The following is a 15,722-nucleotide window of genomic DNA, read 5'->3' as shown; positions in this document are numbered from 1 at the left end:
TCAGACTCGGGCGAAGGGGAGCAGGTGGTGCAGCAACTGGGCGGGAGGGCCTTGGGGGAGGGACGGGCGGAGGGGCGTCCCCAGCTCAAGTCTTCAGACTGCAAGGTGGGGGCGCAGGCAGGGACCCCTAGGACTGAGGTAGGGGGCCTGGGGGGCCACACAGCCCCGCCCAGGTTTAGAGCGAGATGACCGATGCCAACTCACTTGCTTCTTTTTAAGTAAGCTTTTGATTTCAAAATCATTTTTATTGTTTTTAAGTCTTTATTGAATTTGTCACCATTGTGCTTCTGTTTTACGTGTTGGTTTTTTGGCCCTGAGGCGTGTATAATCTTAGCTTCCCAACCAGGGATTGAACTTGCACCTCCTGCGCTGGGAGGCAGACCTCTGAACCTCCAGGGAAGTCCCATATCCCAGAATCATTTCTGGATGCACAGGACAGCTGCTTTGAGCTCCCACGTCCCCTCCCCCAGCTTCCCGCCAGGTGAGTCCTCACCAACCACACGTCCATTTGTCCAAAGGAAGATAGGAACTGTCAGTCAAATGGCAGACTTGTCTCAGGTCCACAGCAGCCCTTATCTGTCACAGGGTTCAGTCCCAGACAGCCCTTGTATGTGGAAGCCTGCGGGTCAGGCTTCCAGCAGCCGTGACTGTGCTGGGTGCAGGGGATGCTGCCTTGGGTCCATGCAGCCCCTGCCCTGCGGGTCTGTGTGCTGGGCTGCAGGGGGCGCATGGGGTCTGGCAGAGGTCCCTGCAGACCAGTTGTGGCCCTTGGTGTGGACGGGACCGCATGCTCTCTGGGAGCTGACCCAGGAGACTCTCTGGACAGGAGGAGAGCCCGAAAGGATGCACAGGTGAGAATGACCAGGTGCATCTGGACGGCCTGAGAGGGGAGATGTGAAGTGGGGGGCACAGGTCACTGTGATACGGGCTCCAAACGAGTGGGAGCAGCCCCCAGGGGGCTCTGCTTCCTGGAGGCCTGGAGTTGGAAAGGAGGCATTCTCGGAGAAGAATGCTGGGCGTGCAAACGTCTGTAGGCAGGAGAAAGAGTGTGTATGTGTGTGTGCATGTGTGTGCATTATGTGCTCACATGCCCACATGTGTGCAGGTATTTGTGGGTGCATGCACACGTGTGCACGTGTGTGCATTTGTGCATCTGTGGACATGTGTGCATGTGTGCCTGTGTGTGCATGTGTGTCGATTTAGGTCCAGAAAGGGTGAGTGACTCCTATAATGTCACCCAGGGCCCAGGAAAGTGGACGAGATGGCAGGTGAGGGTTCCACGGTATTGAATCTGGAAAGCCGTGGTCAGCGGGCGTCCACTAAGATCTTAGAGGAGAGGAGTGACTGCTCAGAGGTCCACAGACACGGAACACATCCCCACGGGGCAGAAACGCATATGCGGGAGACATGGCACTTCCTTTCAGGAAGACAGGACAGAAGGGTGAGGGAGGGTCCTTGAGGGGGGGAGGGGCTGGGGGCCTGCACCCCCGGGTCTGAGGAGGAGAGGCTGGGGGCCTGGACCCTGGGTCTGAGGAGGAGAGGCTGGGGGCCTGGACCCCCGGGTCTGAGGGGGCAGGGGCTGGGGGCTTGGACCCCCGGGTCTGAGAGGGGAGGGGCGGGCCTGAGGCGGGAGGCGTGGGGCCTAGACCCCCGGGGCTGAGGGGGGAGGGGCGGGGCCTGGACCCCCGGGTCTGAGGAGGAGAGGCCGGGGCCGGACCCCCGGGCCTGAGGAGGTAGGAGGGGCGGGGCCTGGACTCCCGGGTCTGAGCTGGGAGAGGTCGAGGGCCTGGATCCCCGGGCCTGAGGAGGTAGGAGGGGCCGGGGGCCTGGATCCCAGCTCTGAGAGGGGAGGGGTGGGGCCTGGACCCCCGGGTCTGAGGGAGGAGGGGCCGGGGGCTCCAGACCCCCGGGTCGTCAGCTGGGAGGGGAGTCGTGCGTCTGAGCTCAGCCTTCGGTTGTGAAAGGCGCAGGGCGCTCTCCGTTCTCCCAGGGCGCAGCGGTCTCTCCGCGCAGGTGGCCGTGGTGGCTGGGGACGGGGCCTCTGGGGGCGGGGCCTCTGGCCCGGGCTCCAGCCACCTGTCCCGGTCACCTGGTCAGGGCTCTCCCGCATCTGTGCCTGTCCTTCCCCCGCTGTCACCGTCCTCCTCCTCTGACCACTCTTCTAGGCTTGCTCCGCCCTCCTCCTCCTTCTCCTCCTCCCCGCCCTCGCTGGACATGCTCCCCAAGCCCCCAGCTCTCTCTTTGTTCCCCTTTAACCCCCAGTCATCTCCCAGGAAGTCCAGGACGACCAGCGGGGGGCTCCTGGTCTCAGGATCCAGATCCAGGAGCCCCTGGAACAGGGCCAGAGCCGGGGGCGCAAACTGGTCCCAGGGGGGTGGCGGCCGGGGTGGCTGGGGCCTGGCGGTCATCCACCCCGCAAAGACCTCGAACTCGGGGTCAGGGGCCAGCGCCACGTCCCAGGGGAAGCAGGCGGTGGCCGCACAGAAGAGAAGCACACCGAGCCCCCAGGAGTCCAGGGCGGGCCTCAGGGGCAGGGTGTCGGGGGGCAGCAGGACGCAGAGCTCGGGGGGTGCGGAGGGCAGGGGCCCTGGGGGCGCCGGGGTGGGGCTGCCCTCAGGCCGGGTCAGACCCAGGTCCCCCAGGGCCACGCGACTGCACACAGGGTCGAAGACCAGCACATTGTCGGGCTTCACGTCTGCGTGCACCAACCCCCGGCCATGGAGGAAGTCCAGGGCTCCTGCGAGCTGGGCCACCACACGCTTCAGCAGCAACTCTGGGAGGCCCTGGGGTCAAAGGCAGAGGGCAAAGGTTACCCTCCGTTCCTCCTCTTTGCTGCTTCCTGGGGTTCAGGAATCTGAATGCCAGGACCACTGGCTACCAGGAGTGTCTCTGACACATCTCCCAACACCTTCTCCCCCTCATCCTCAACCACCAGCTCTCCCTGTAGACCTGCCCTCAAATGTTTTCCTCACCAGGACCCCGCATCTCACCAGAAGCTCTGTAACTTCCATCGAACTTTGTCCTGACACTAACAACCACTCCTTACATTTCTTATCTTCTCTCCACAGACCACAAAGATCTCCAATGAAACCCTAAATCTCACACTTAACTAATGAACTTAACTAATCTTAGTCCTGTACTAATTGAGGTCCCATCTCCAACTCAGACCTAGTTCAAAAGTCCCAGCATTTACTTTATTAATTGATTGATAGATCTGTCCATCCAGCTAGCCAGGCAGTGAGACAGCAACCCATCCATCCTAACCCCAACCTGTCATCTATCCAACAGTCTACACAACAGGGTTCCAGTCAGTATCCATTCCACCAGCTAGTCAGCTGTTCAATAATTTGTCCAGTTATTTAGTATCTGATATCCATCCATATATTCCTCCATCCTTCAATCCATCCATCCATCGACCCCCTCATCCACCCATCTATTCATCCATCTTTCCTTTCTTTCATCCATCCATCCACTCATTTGTCAATCCACCCTGCAACCCACCCATCCATCCATCTATCCACCACCCAACCAACTATCCACCCATCCACCCACCCACTCATCTATCCATCCATCCATCATCCATCCACTCACCTATCCACCCACCCATCCACCCATCCATCCATCCACCCACCCACCCATCCACCCACCCATCCATCCATCCACCCACCCACCCATCCATCCACCCACCCAACCATCCACCCACCCATCTACCCACCCATCCATCCATCCATCCACCCCCCCATCCATCCATCCACTCATCTACTCACCCATCCATCTACCCACCCATCCATCCCTCCACCCATCCACCCACCCACCCATCCACCCACCCATCCACCCACCCATCCATCCATCCATCCACCCATCCACCCAACCAGCCATCCAGCCATCCACCCACCCATCCATCCATCCATCCACCACCCCATCCATCCATCCACTCATCTACCCACCCATCCATCTACCCACCCATCCATTCCTCCACCCATCCACCCACCCATCCATCCATCCACCCACCCATCCATCCATCCATCCACCCACCCATCCACCCACCCATTCATCCATCCATACACCCATCCACCCACCCACCCTCCCACCCATCCATCCACCCACCCATCCACCCATCCACCCACCCATCCATCCATTCATTTAGCCACCCACGCACCCATCCATCCATCCATCTAGCCACACACCCACCCATCCACCCATCCACCCATCCACCCATCCATTCATTTAGCCACCCACGCACCCATCCATCCATCCATCTAGCCACACACCCACCCATCCACTCATCCACCCATCCATACATCTATCCATCCATCCATTCATCCATCCACTCATCCACCCATCCTTCCATCTAGCCACTCATCCATCCATCCACTCATCCACCTATCCATCCACCCATCCATCCACCTACCCATCCATCCACCCACCCATCCACCCATCTACCCACCCATCCACCCATCCACTCATCCACCCATCCACCTATCCATCCATCCACCCATCCATCCATCCACTCATCCACCTATCCATCCATCCATCCATCCATCCATCCACCCACCCACCAACCCATCCATCCACCCACTCCATCCACCCATCCACCCACCCATCCATCCACCCACTCATTCACCTATCCATTCATCCATTCATCCACCTATCCATCCATCCACCCATCCATCCATCCATCTACCCATCCATCCACCCACCCACCCATCCACCCATCCACTCATCCACCCATCCATCCATCCACTCATCCACCTATCCATCCATCCACCCATCCATCCATCCATCTACCCATCCATCCACCCACCCACCCATCCACCCATCCACTCATCCACCCATCCATCCATCCACTCATCCACCTATCCATCCATCCATCCACCCACCCATCTATCCATCCATCCATTCATCCATCCACTCATCCACCCATCCATCCATCTAGCCATCCATCCATCCATCCACTCATCCACCCATCCATCCATCTAGCCACCCACCCACCCATCCATTCATCTAGCCATCCATCCATCCATCCACTCATCCACCCATCCATTCATCTAGCCATCCATCCATCCATCTACTCATCCACCCATCCATCCACCTAGCCACCCACCCACCCATCCACTCATCCACCCAACCATCCATCTAGCCACCCATCCATCCATCCACTCATCCACCCATCCATCCATCTATCCATCCATCCATCATCCATCCACCCATCCATCCATCTAGCCACCCATCCATCCATCCACTCATCCACCCATCCATCTAGCCATCATCCATCCATCCACTCATCCACCCATCCATCCATCCACTCATCCACCCATCCATCCATCTATCCATCCATCCATCATCCATCCATCCACCCATCCATCCATCTAGCCACCCATCCACCCATCCACTCAGCCACCCATCCACCCATCCACTCATCCACCCATCCACTCATCCACCCATCCACTCATCCACCCATCCATCCATCCACTCATCCACCTATCCATCCATCCACCCACCTATCCATCCACTCATCCACCCATCCATCCATCCACCCATCCACTCATCTATCCACCCATCCACCCATCCATCCATCCACCCATCCACCCATCCACCCACCCATCTACCCATCCACCCATCCACCCACCCATCTACCCATCCACCCACCCAGCCACCCAGCCATCTGTCCCTCCAGCCTTTCTTCCATCATCCCACTATTTCCCTCCTTATCTCCCTTGCTTCCTTTTTTCCTTCTCTTTATCCCCAAACTTATCTGAAATCCAAAGTTTATTCCTAAAGATGAAAGTGAAAGTTAAAGTCGGTTAGTCACATCCTACTCTTTGTGATCCCATGGAATGTAGCCCACCAGTCTCCTCTGTCCATGAGATTCTCCAGGTTAACAATACTGGAGTGGGTTGCCATTCCCTTCTCCAGGGGATCTTCCTGACCCAGGGATCGAACCCAGGTCTCCTGCATTGCAGGCAGATGTTTACTCTCTGAGCCACCGGGGAAGCTATCCCTAAAGATGACCCCACCTTAACCTCACATTCAAGTACCCCTAGAAGGTCATGGATTCAGTCCAGACCTGGTCTTTCTAGAGAGAACTCCATTACAGTCCCTCTCCAACTCCCTGTATACACAGACACATCCTCAGCCATCTCTGCAGCTGCACACATTGTCTTCTCCACACTCACAGTTGGCCTGTCATCAACTCGAAGCTCAGCTCATCCAACTCCACCCTCACTCTTTCCCAGTCCCACTGCCATTAAAATCCCATCTCTCCCTCTGTGCCCACCCTCTCATCAGACCTGATCTGTCCTCTACCTCAATCCCAACCTGTCGTCCAGGCTAGCTTGTGTTCAGATGGTTGGATGGATTAGGGCTGGGGTTAGTCATGGAACTGCGCTGAGAAAGAGAAAGAAGGAGGTTGCCTGGAGGAGGGCATGGCCACTCACTTCTGTGTTCTTGCCTGGGAAACCCCGCAGGCAAGAACAAGGAGCCTGGCAGGCTACAGTCCACGGCTGCGCCTGAGCAACGCCCTTGGGGGCTTAGTGGGGAGCTCCCTCTGGGAGTCAGGGTGGGGGACAGGCCCAGGAGAGGGCCGACATCAGACCTGGACAAGCCCCCCGCCTGCCCGCCTCACCCGTTCCTGCAGCATCCCGCTGAGGTCCCCACAGGGTGCGTACTCCTGGGCGAAGGCGAAGTGTCGCGGGGTCTCCAGCGGTCCCGCCAGCGTCTGGAGCAGGCCTGGATGTGACGACACACAGCGGCCCACACAGAACTCTCTCAGGAAGGTGGTTCTGAAGACTGAGGCCCGAGGGAGGAGCTTCAGAGCCACGGCCCGACCTGCCAGGGGGCGGGGGCAGAGGGCAAGTCAGGGTGCCCTGAGCATCCAACCTGGGGTGGGGCACGGTGCTTGACCTCTGCGTGCCTCTCCTGTCTCCATCTGTGGGGGGTTGGTTAGAGGCCCCCTTCCCTGGGGACTCTCTCTACTCTGTCTCAGATTGCTGTGTGACCCTGCACCACTGCCTGACCCTCTCTGGACCTCCGTTTCCTCTCGCGTGAACTGAGGGACCTGGCAACTGGACTAGCAATCCTAGTCGTGATCCTGCCTCGCTGTGTAACCTCAGGCAAGCCTCTCCCACTCTCTGGGCTAGAGCTCCGGTTCCTTGGGCGATCACAGAGCTCTTGACGTTCTGAGGGCCCCATCGGGAGGAGTCCTGGTCAGCTCCCTGAAGGGATGCTCCCTGTCGCGGTGGGCATGAGTTCCCTAAGAGGGGGCCATCCTGGGGTCTGCCCTTCGGTGGCCACACTCACCCCCTTGGCGAGGCCGGGCAAGCAGCACGTGGCCGTAGGAGCCGGAGCCGAGCCTCCGGATGAGGCGGTAGTGGGCTCGCAGACTCCGCACGGGGGTCACCCTGGAGGCCGTCAGGTCCACGAGCCTCTGCAGGGCCGTGGCTGTGTCCTCCTGCAGGAGAGGGACGGGACGGGGGGTGGGGGGTCAGTCAGGGCATCGGGCCGAGCCGGGGGGCCCGGGGGCCCGGGGTCACTGTCCCCAGCGAGGAGGGTGAGTCACAGTGACTCACCCTGCCTCAGGCCACCTGTTTTCGGGCCTTGGCTGGGTCACGGGTGATTGTCTCAGTGGCCCTGCCCACGGTCATCTGGGGCTCCCCCCAGAAGCCCCCAGCCCCACTTGGGGCCGCCTCCTCCCCAGCCCGTGCCCCCTGCCCCGCCCGCCTCTCTCTCCATCCTCCTCTCGTCCTGTGTCCTGCCCCTCTATCTGGGGACATGTCTCCCAGGGCCCCAGTCTTGCTACGTCTCCTCGGATTCCCTGGGTCTTGGATGTCTCTGTCTCCCTGCTCTCCTGTTGTCTCTGTGTGTCTCTCCATGTCTGCCCCTCAGCCCGGCCCATTCCTCCTCTCTCCGTTATCTCCTGCCTCTCACCTCCGGGTCCCCATCTTCCTGCTTCTTGGGGTCCCTGAGCTCCATCTCAGGGTCAGGCCAGCACGCCTGGTCTGGGCTCCCCGAAAAGCCACCCGCCCACCAAGCCCTGCTGCAGCCCTGAGCGGAGCCACGGCTGGGGGGTTGGTCTGCGAGGCCCACTTCCGTGTCCCCACTGCGTCTGGGCTGGCAGCCTGCCCTGCGCAGCCGCCCCCTCTCCTTGCACCTCCCTGGCTCGGTCCAGCCCGAGTCTGAGCGCCCGAGGTCTTGGGGTCTCCCTGCCCGTCTGTTGGTCCCTAGCCCCCCACTCTTGTCCCCAGGCTCTCCCCACTGTGGCTGCCTGTCCGTCCGTCTTGGGAGGCCCTGTCTGTCCCCTGCTCTGGGCGCCCTCCCGTCTGTCTCCCTGCCGTCTTTGTTTCTGCCTTTGTCCCTCCCTTTTTCCGGCCGGGACAGCTCAGAGACATCCCGTCCCCCCACACCTCCCCGCCCCGCGGCCCCCCTTCCTCCCCCGTCCAAACTTAGACCAGCCTGGACTCTGGGCTCTGCTCCCAGGACAGAGGGGACAAAACATAGCCTGAACCCCAAGGGCTGGGCCGGAGGGCAGCAGGCAAAGGGGAGACGGGTGCTTTGTGCCCTTTACCTGGAACACGGGCCCTGGGCCATGTGCATCTAGCCTCCCCCGTGGCCTCCAGAGGCCAGGAGCCCACTCCCAGAGCCCCTTCATGGAAGAGCCCCCACGGTCGCCCTCAGCCCTGGACTTAGGCCCCCAGCCCCTCCTTGCTCAGGCCCAGGAGCTCTCAGCCCCTGATGGAGACCCTGGTGGGGGGCAGGCTTCCCTCCTGGACACAGCAAGGCTCTGCGCCCAGCTCCCGGCTTGGGCCTTTACACTGGGTCCTCCTCGGCACCCCCAGAATGGCGGGGACTTAGCCCCAGTTTCCAGAGTGGGAAACTGAGGTTCTGAGCGGCGAGCAGGTCAGAGGGGAGGAGGTATGGGCTGGCTGGGCCAGGCCTGTGTGACTCAGCCTGGTTGCTTTCCACTACTACTACAACCTGCTATTAATAAAAGACGCGGCTTTTGGAAGGGTCCCCGGAAGCCAGCTCGCGTGTCCACTCTGGGAGCCTGCGCAGGGCTCAGGGTTAGGGGAGCTGGCGGCAGACGGAGCCGCCTTTGGTCTTTGACTTTCCGGGGTTTGTGGAAAGTTGTGAGCACAGATCAGAGTAAGGAAAGGCCGCACCCGGCGGTCCACTGACCAGATTTCATGCATGTTCCCTTTTTTTTGGCCCTACTGGCTCTCTCTCTTTTCTGTTGGGGCAATGGTGTGTTTGAAAGTAAATTGCAGCCCACGGAAATCTTCTAGGGCAAAATAAGGCACCATCTGGTGTTTGATTTCAAATACTCCTGTGTTGGAAAATCAGGACTCCAGTGAGGGCTGGGATCGGGACACAGCTGCCCATGTGTTGCTGAGAACAAGAATGTGCCTTTACTCTTTAGTTTTGGTTCTGCTGGAAATTTTCCCTCATAAAAAGCTAAAAGCGATTCAGTAGGCTTCAGACATCACAAACTGTGCCTCAGGTTTCCATCTCCCATCAAAGGAAGGAAAATTTCCAGCTCAATGGCAAAACTTTTTTCAATCACAAACGGTAATTCTTTACAATGAACTGACACCCAGTCTGCCTTCCGCGGCCCCCAGTTTCCCCAAACACGCCTCCTGTGGCTGCTTTATGGGGTCGGTAGTCAGTGTCGACACAGCCTTGGGGAAACTGCAACACTCTGCCTTTCCTAGTATTTCAGTTTCCCTCAGAGCATCACTGACTCAACGGACATGAGTTTGGGCAAACTCTGGGAGACAGTGACTCACAGGGAAGCCTGGTGTGCTACAGTCCAGGGGGCCGCAAAGAGTCGGACACGACTGAGCCACTGAACAACAGCAACACAGCGTATTACTGATTCAAAAACTAAAATTAAATAATGCATTGGAGACTTTTCATTCAGTGCTGATCTGGTGTCAGGCCCTCCCTGGCTCTTTTTTTGCTTTCTGTTCAAGACTTAGGGAAGTCCTCCTTACAAGTCTTTGCTGAATAAAATGATGGCTTCCAATTTACAGATGGGGAAACTGAGTCAGGGGCCAGCAGGTGGCGACAGGCAGCGCTAGGGTCCCCGAGTTTCTGGAGACTCCAGGCTATCTTCTGCCCCACCCCCCCAACCATGCAGGCTGGAGCTGAGCCCCTGCCCTGGGGGCCTGGGGCGGCTGTGAGTGTGTGGGGAGGGCTGTGGGAGAGCGGGTGCCTGCAGGCCAGCTGCTGGGCGGGAGCTGAGAGATCAAGCTGCAGAGCTGGCCACCTGGGCCCTTGGGGTGAGGGTCAGAGGGGCCGCTGCAGGCCTCCGCCCTCCCCAGTACCTGCCCCCCCTCCACCAGAGGCTCACCGATGATCCGCAGAGCTTTGCACCTCCCCATTTAGTAACACTGTCCCATGGGGTCACCCGGAGTGACCTGGAGAGGCAGGTGTGCAGGGGGAGGGGGTGCTCCGGCCCTGGCCCCTGGGTGCACACACCCCTGGGTAAAGCTGGGCTCTGGGCCTCCCCTCCCCTTCCCATGGCCTCTGCTCTCCAGCCTAGGCGCTCTGCTGGTGACCTCCTCCTGCCTCTGACCCCCGGCCAAGTGTCCAGCTGCCTCCCTGCCTCCGTTTCCTCCTTAAGAAACGGGAGCGATTGCTGGTCCTACTCAGAGTGTACTGTTAAAGAAACATCTAACATTTGTAGCATACATTTATGGTGTATGTTGATTGTATCTAACACAATAATAAATGCAATATACGTGATCTGATATTATATACACCATGTCTGGAGAAGGGAATGGCAACCCACCCCAGTATTCTTGCCTGGAGAGTCCCTGTGGACAGAGGAGCCTGGTGCGCTACAGTCCATGGGGTCACAGACAGTCAGACACGACTGAGCAACTTAACACACACATGCAGTATGTACTATCATATACATTATATCCAGCATTTATTTATATGTTATTTATATACTTGATATCTTTTTCCAAATAAAGATTACATAAAAACTCCAGTATTCTTGCCTGGAGAATTCCACGGACAGAGGAGCCTGGCGGGCTACAGTCCATGGGGTTGCAAAGAGTCGGACACAACTGAAGCCACTTAACATAGCAAAGACATAAATAATTAACTTCCACTTCAAAATAAAAAAGAAAGAAAGGAAAAGGGAATTCCTTGGCAGTCCCGTGGTGGTTAGGACTCTGCGCTTTCACCACCAAGGGTCCAGGTTCGATCCCTGGTTGGGGAACTAAGATCCCACAAGCCACAAACACAAAAAAATTGTATTTCAAAGGTTGAGCAGTTGATAGCTTACCTGCGCACCCCCCAACCCTGCAACTCCCCACCATCCTTGGGCCAAAAGAAAAAAAAAGAGATAAAAAGAAAGAAAAGCCCTACCATTAAATCAGTGTGTTTCATCTGTAAAGAGTAAGACTTTAATTGGGAAACCTTAACTGTTGGCGGTTATCATGGTGCATCATGAGGACTGGGCTCCCCGCCTGCCCTCCTGTGTTGATGGCACTCACGTCTGTCTCAGTCACACCCACGGGGTGGGTGGCTTTATTTCTACATACACTGGATTTTTGTTGTTGTTGTTGTTCAGTCACTTAGTCACGCCTGACTCTTTGTGACTCCGTGGACTGCAGCACGCTTCCCTGTCCTTCACCATCTCCTGGAGCTTGCTCAAACTCATGTCCATCGAGTCGGTGATGCCATCCAACCATCTCATCCTCTGTCGGCCCCTTCTCCTCCCACCTTCAATCTTTCCCAGCATCGGGGTCTTTTCCAATAAGTTGGCTCTTCACATCAGGTGACCAAAATACTGGAGCTTCAGTTTCAGCACATACACTGAATAAACACTGTTAAATAAAATAATGGACGAAGACACTAGACGTAGGACCTGCTGCTGCTGCTGCTAAGTCGCTTCAGTCGTGTCCGACTCTGTGCGACCCCATAGACGGCAGCCCACCAGGCCCCCTTGTCCCTGGGATTCTCCAGGCAAGAACACTGGAGTGGGTTGCCATTTCCTTCTCCAATGCATGAAAGTGGAAAGTGAAAGTGAAGTCGCTCAGTCGTGTCCGACTCCTAGCAACCCCATGGACTGCAGCCTTCCAGGCTCCTCCGTCCATGGGATTTTCCGGGCAACAGTACTGGAGTGGGGTGCCATTGCCTTCTCTGAGACGTAGGACCTAGAATAGAGCAATTGCTTATCCATATGATTTCCGGCAACAGACACGCTGATGACAGTTACAACAGGCCAGATACGGTTCTGGGGGCTTTATCCCCCCATCCAGGAGTTTCACAGAACCCTCACCATCGACCTGTGATCCTAGTTCTAGTATTTTTCAAAGCCACACATGCCCCCTCACTGTCTGTCTGACCAGGTCATGTAGCAGCACAAAACTTTGCTGTGGTTCCTTGTGCAAAAGAATGTGTCAGGCACACACGCCCAAAATATCCCAAATAAGCATAACTAGTGCCTCCCTGCCCACAAGCGTGCAGCTGAAGAAATACAACTTTTCAAACATAATTGGAATCCTCTGTGCACTTACCTTTCTCCAAATCCTCCCCTTCCGTCCCAGAAGTAACCACCGTCCCTAAGGAGACGTTTGTTATTCTTCATGTTAAAAAAGAAGATACTTTTGCTACATATGTATGAATCCATGACTGCCCTAGAGGATTGCCTTGCATGTTTTTTAATGTTGTATAAATAGTATCAGGTCCCTGACCTTTGGTAGGCTGCTTTTGTCCTCACCCACTCAACCCTGTTTCTGCGTTTCTTCCGTGTTGTTAGAGGGACCTCAGGTTCCTTTCTTTGCAAAGGTGTTGAAGAATCTAGTGTGTGGACATGCTGTGCTTTACAGATGCATTCTTCTGAGCACAGACATTTTCTTTTTCTCTCCTATGGTGCTCTTACAGGCAGGGGTGCAAAGGACATTTTTATATGGGTTGTCTGGTGTGAAGTAGTACACTTCATGGTGCACTGGCCTCAAAGTGGAATTTCTGGGTGGAAAGAAGAACGCGCAGCTAAATTCTTAGGTATTTCCACACAGCTCTCTCCAAGATGGCCGTATCTGATGTTGCTTTTCCAATTTTTATTTTTGAGTTCACGGGGCCCTTGGAGAGTCTGAAGAAAGCTGCAGGGACTTGCACTGATACACCAGCCACCAGCCGTGTGGAGCTCTTGGGCACTTGAAACGTGGCCAGGCCAAATTGAGATGCGCTGTGAATACAAAACAGACCCCGGCTTTCAAAGACTTAGCACGAAAAAGAGCATGTAAGCTATCTGTGGGTGACATTTCTATTAATTACATGATGACATGATAATGTTTTGGATATACAGTCGAGCTCATCGTTGGGCGGATTCCTGTATCTGCCAGTTCGCCTATCCACTGAGATGCCGCTGTGGCCCCCGGCGCATGCGCAGAGCGGCCAACACCTCTCCTCTCTGACACGTGTTCCCAGCTGAGGGGGAACAAGCTTGCATCGCAGTAAAGGACCATCTTTTTTTTCTTTTTTCGCAGTATTGGGCTTTTTGTTGGTGATTTTACTGCTTCAAACACCCGCTACTCAGGCCCAAACATAAAGCCCAATGCTGTCTCAAAAGCCTAAGAGAGCTGGGACATGCCTTATGGAGGAAACGATAGATAAGCTTCCTCTGGGCGTGAGTGAGAGCACTGTTGGCTCTGAGTTCAATGTCAGTGAGTCAACAGTGTGCATTAGACAAGGTGCCTTTAAGTGGAAACACACATAAAACAAGATTATGTATAAATCAATTAATAGCAACAACAGAGCGTGATCAAAGTCTATCAGGAGCCTAACCCTGTATTTCCCCTCCCACCCTGCACTAGTTCAGGATCAGTTATCCAGGGTTCACTATGCCGCTATAGGGGGCTTCCCTGGTGACCCAGTGGTAAAGAATCTGCCTGCAATGCCAGAGACCTGGGTTCGATCCTTGTGTGGGGAAGATCCCCCCAGGGGAAGGGAATGGAAACCCACTCCAGAATTCTTGCCTGGGGAAATCCCCACGGACAGAGGAGCCTGGGCGGAGCTACAGTCCATGGGGTCGCAAAGAATCAGACACGACCTGGGCGACTAACGCTTTCATTTCTTCATGCCGGGCTATACAGCATTACTACCGTGAGTAAGGAGAAAAAATACACCGTATGGGGTGAACGAAACCATTTCACAATTACGTTCCGCTTGTCTCTTTTGCGTCTGTGAAAATGGAAGCACATGGCTGGCAGACGAAAGCGGTTCTGCAGACCCTCCCAGATCTCTCTAGAAGTCTAGAGGCGGTGGGCCCAGAATCGTGGCAGTCTCCACGCGAACTGGGCTGCAGGCCAAGGTCGTGGCCGCTTCGTCTCCCATGTGGGCCACCCTGCTGCCTCCACCTCCTGCAGGCCTCCAGTCTCCCCCCGCCCCTTGTCACCCCCAAAGCCATCCTCCTAACGCTCAGAGATAACCTTTGTCCCTCAGCCTCTCAGGACGACCCGCTGGCTCCTTGTTGCCCTCGGGGAAAGAGACCACGGTCCCCAGGCTGGCCTCAGAGCCCTCTCGGGGCTGGCACTGGCCCCGTCTTATCTGCCGCCCCACCCAGCTTCACCCAACACCCCAGTCACGGGGAAGGACTCACAGTCCCCGGAGGCGCTCTGCATCTCGCTCCCTCTCCTCCGGAAACGTGTGCGGGGCGAGGCGGCCGCTGGATGGACCAGCAAAGGGCGTGTGTCACGGCTTCATAAATCCCGCATGCTTAGCGATAATTATAGCCAGTATTTACGGAGCTCTGTGTATTACCAGCCCCTGTGCTAATCCTCGCAGCCATGGGGAAGAGGTAGGTCCTATTATTAGCTCCGTTTTATAGTTGAGGAAAGGGAGACTCGCAGAGATTAAATCTCCTGCCCGGCGTCCCGCTGGGGGTCAGCTGCGAAGTCAGGACTCACTCAGGGACAGGTGGGCTCCGTGCCTCACCCCCGGGGCCTCTCTGCTGGGCCGCAGGCTGGGGACACGTGTGTGTCGAGGGTGCTGACTGCTCTGGTTTCCATTCAAAGGCAACACCCACATCCCCGGGTCCTAATGAGCCAAGAGGACCAGGTAGATTCCATCCCTGGCCAGAGGAGTCCGGAGGGTGCCCTGGACAAGGACACAGGCAACTGTGAAGCAGTGTATTTCCTGCTCTAACGGAGGTGACTCTGAAAGGTCCTGCTGGACAGTGGGTGAGGGAGAGACAGGGCTCTGAGAGAGAGCAGTCGTGACTGGAACTCAAAAACAGATTGAGTGCGTGTGTGCTAAGTCACTTCACTCATGTCCACCTCTTTGCGATCCCATGGACTGTAGCCCGCCAGGCTCCTCTGTCCATGGAATTCTCTGGGCAAGAACACTGGAGTGTGTAGTCATGCCCTCCTCCAGGGGATCTTCCTGACCCAGGGATCAAAGCCACCCACATCTCTTGTGTCTCCTGCATTGGCAGGTGGTTGCTTTACCAAGTTACATTCAACTGTGGAGCACCTGCCTGCTGGATGTAGCCAGCAGGACTGCAGGTTTTGGGGACACATCAGAGCAGAGTGTGCAACCCCCACCATCAGAGGCAAATATCAGAGATGGAGAGGGGACGAAATGGTTGCCCAGGAGATGGGTCAATGAGGAGGATGCCTAAGGGCTATCGTGTTTCTTTTATTCATTTTCTTTCTGTTTTATTTTTTAATTATTATTATTTTGTCTTCTTTTACAGTGTTTCTTTTTGG

The 15,722-nt window shown here is 56.4% G+C and overlaps 1 protein-coding gene and 1 long non-coding RNA gene across 4 annotated transcripts; both read right to left on the bottom strand.

Annotated features, from left to right (window-relative positions):
• Positions 1-156: 156 nt before the first annotated feature.
• SBK3 (SH3 domain binding kinase family member 3) lies at positions 157-8,324 on the bottom strand. Of its 3 annotated transcripts, none has more exons than XM_070387125.1 (4): positions 7,927-8,323; positions 7,300-7,450; positions 6,626-6,789; positions 157-2,783 (listed from the first exon to the last, which is right to left on the bottom strand). In XM_070387125.1, exons 1-4 carry the CDS (start codon positions 7,969-7,971, stop codon positions 2,094-2,096), a joined length of 1,050 nt encoding a protein of 349 aa, XP_070243226.1. In that variant the 5' UTR covers positions 7,972-8,323; the 3' UTR covers positions 157-2,093. The 3 variants fall into 3 exon arrangements, with proteins under 3 accessions (XP_070243226.1, XP_070243227.1, XP_070243225.1); XM_070387126.1 differs by having other exon boundaries at positions 158-2,783; positions 6,626-6,729; positions 7,927-8,324; XM_070387124.1 differs by having other exon boundaries at positions 169-2,783; positions 6,626-6,828; positions 7,927-8,315.
• Positions 8,325-10,924: 2,600 nt separating this feature from the next.
• Positions 10,925-14,809, bottom strand: LOC138991730 (uncharacterized). Its single transcript, XR_011467592.1, has 3 exons — positions 14,615-14,809; positions 12,531-13,201; positions 10,925-12,167 (listed from the first exon to the last, which is right to left on the bottom strand). It is a non-coding gene; the product is annotated as an uncharacterized lncRNA (long non-coding RNA).
• Positions 14,810-15,722: the final 913 nt, after the last annotated feature.

Source organism: Bos mutus, chromosome 18 (assembly GCF_027580195.1).
Source record: "Bos mutus isolate GX-2022 chromosome 18, NWIPB_WYAK_1.1, whole genome shotgun sequence".
In the NCBI taxonomy this organism is placed as follows: Eukaryota; Metazoa; Chordata; class Mammalia; order Artiodactyla; family Bovidae; genus Bos; species Bos mutus.
The sequence above is the reverse complement of the archived record's forward strand: the minus strand, read 5'-3'. Positions and strand labels throughout refer to the sequence as shown.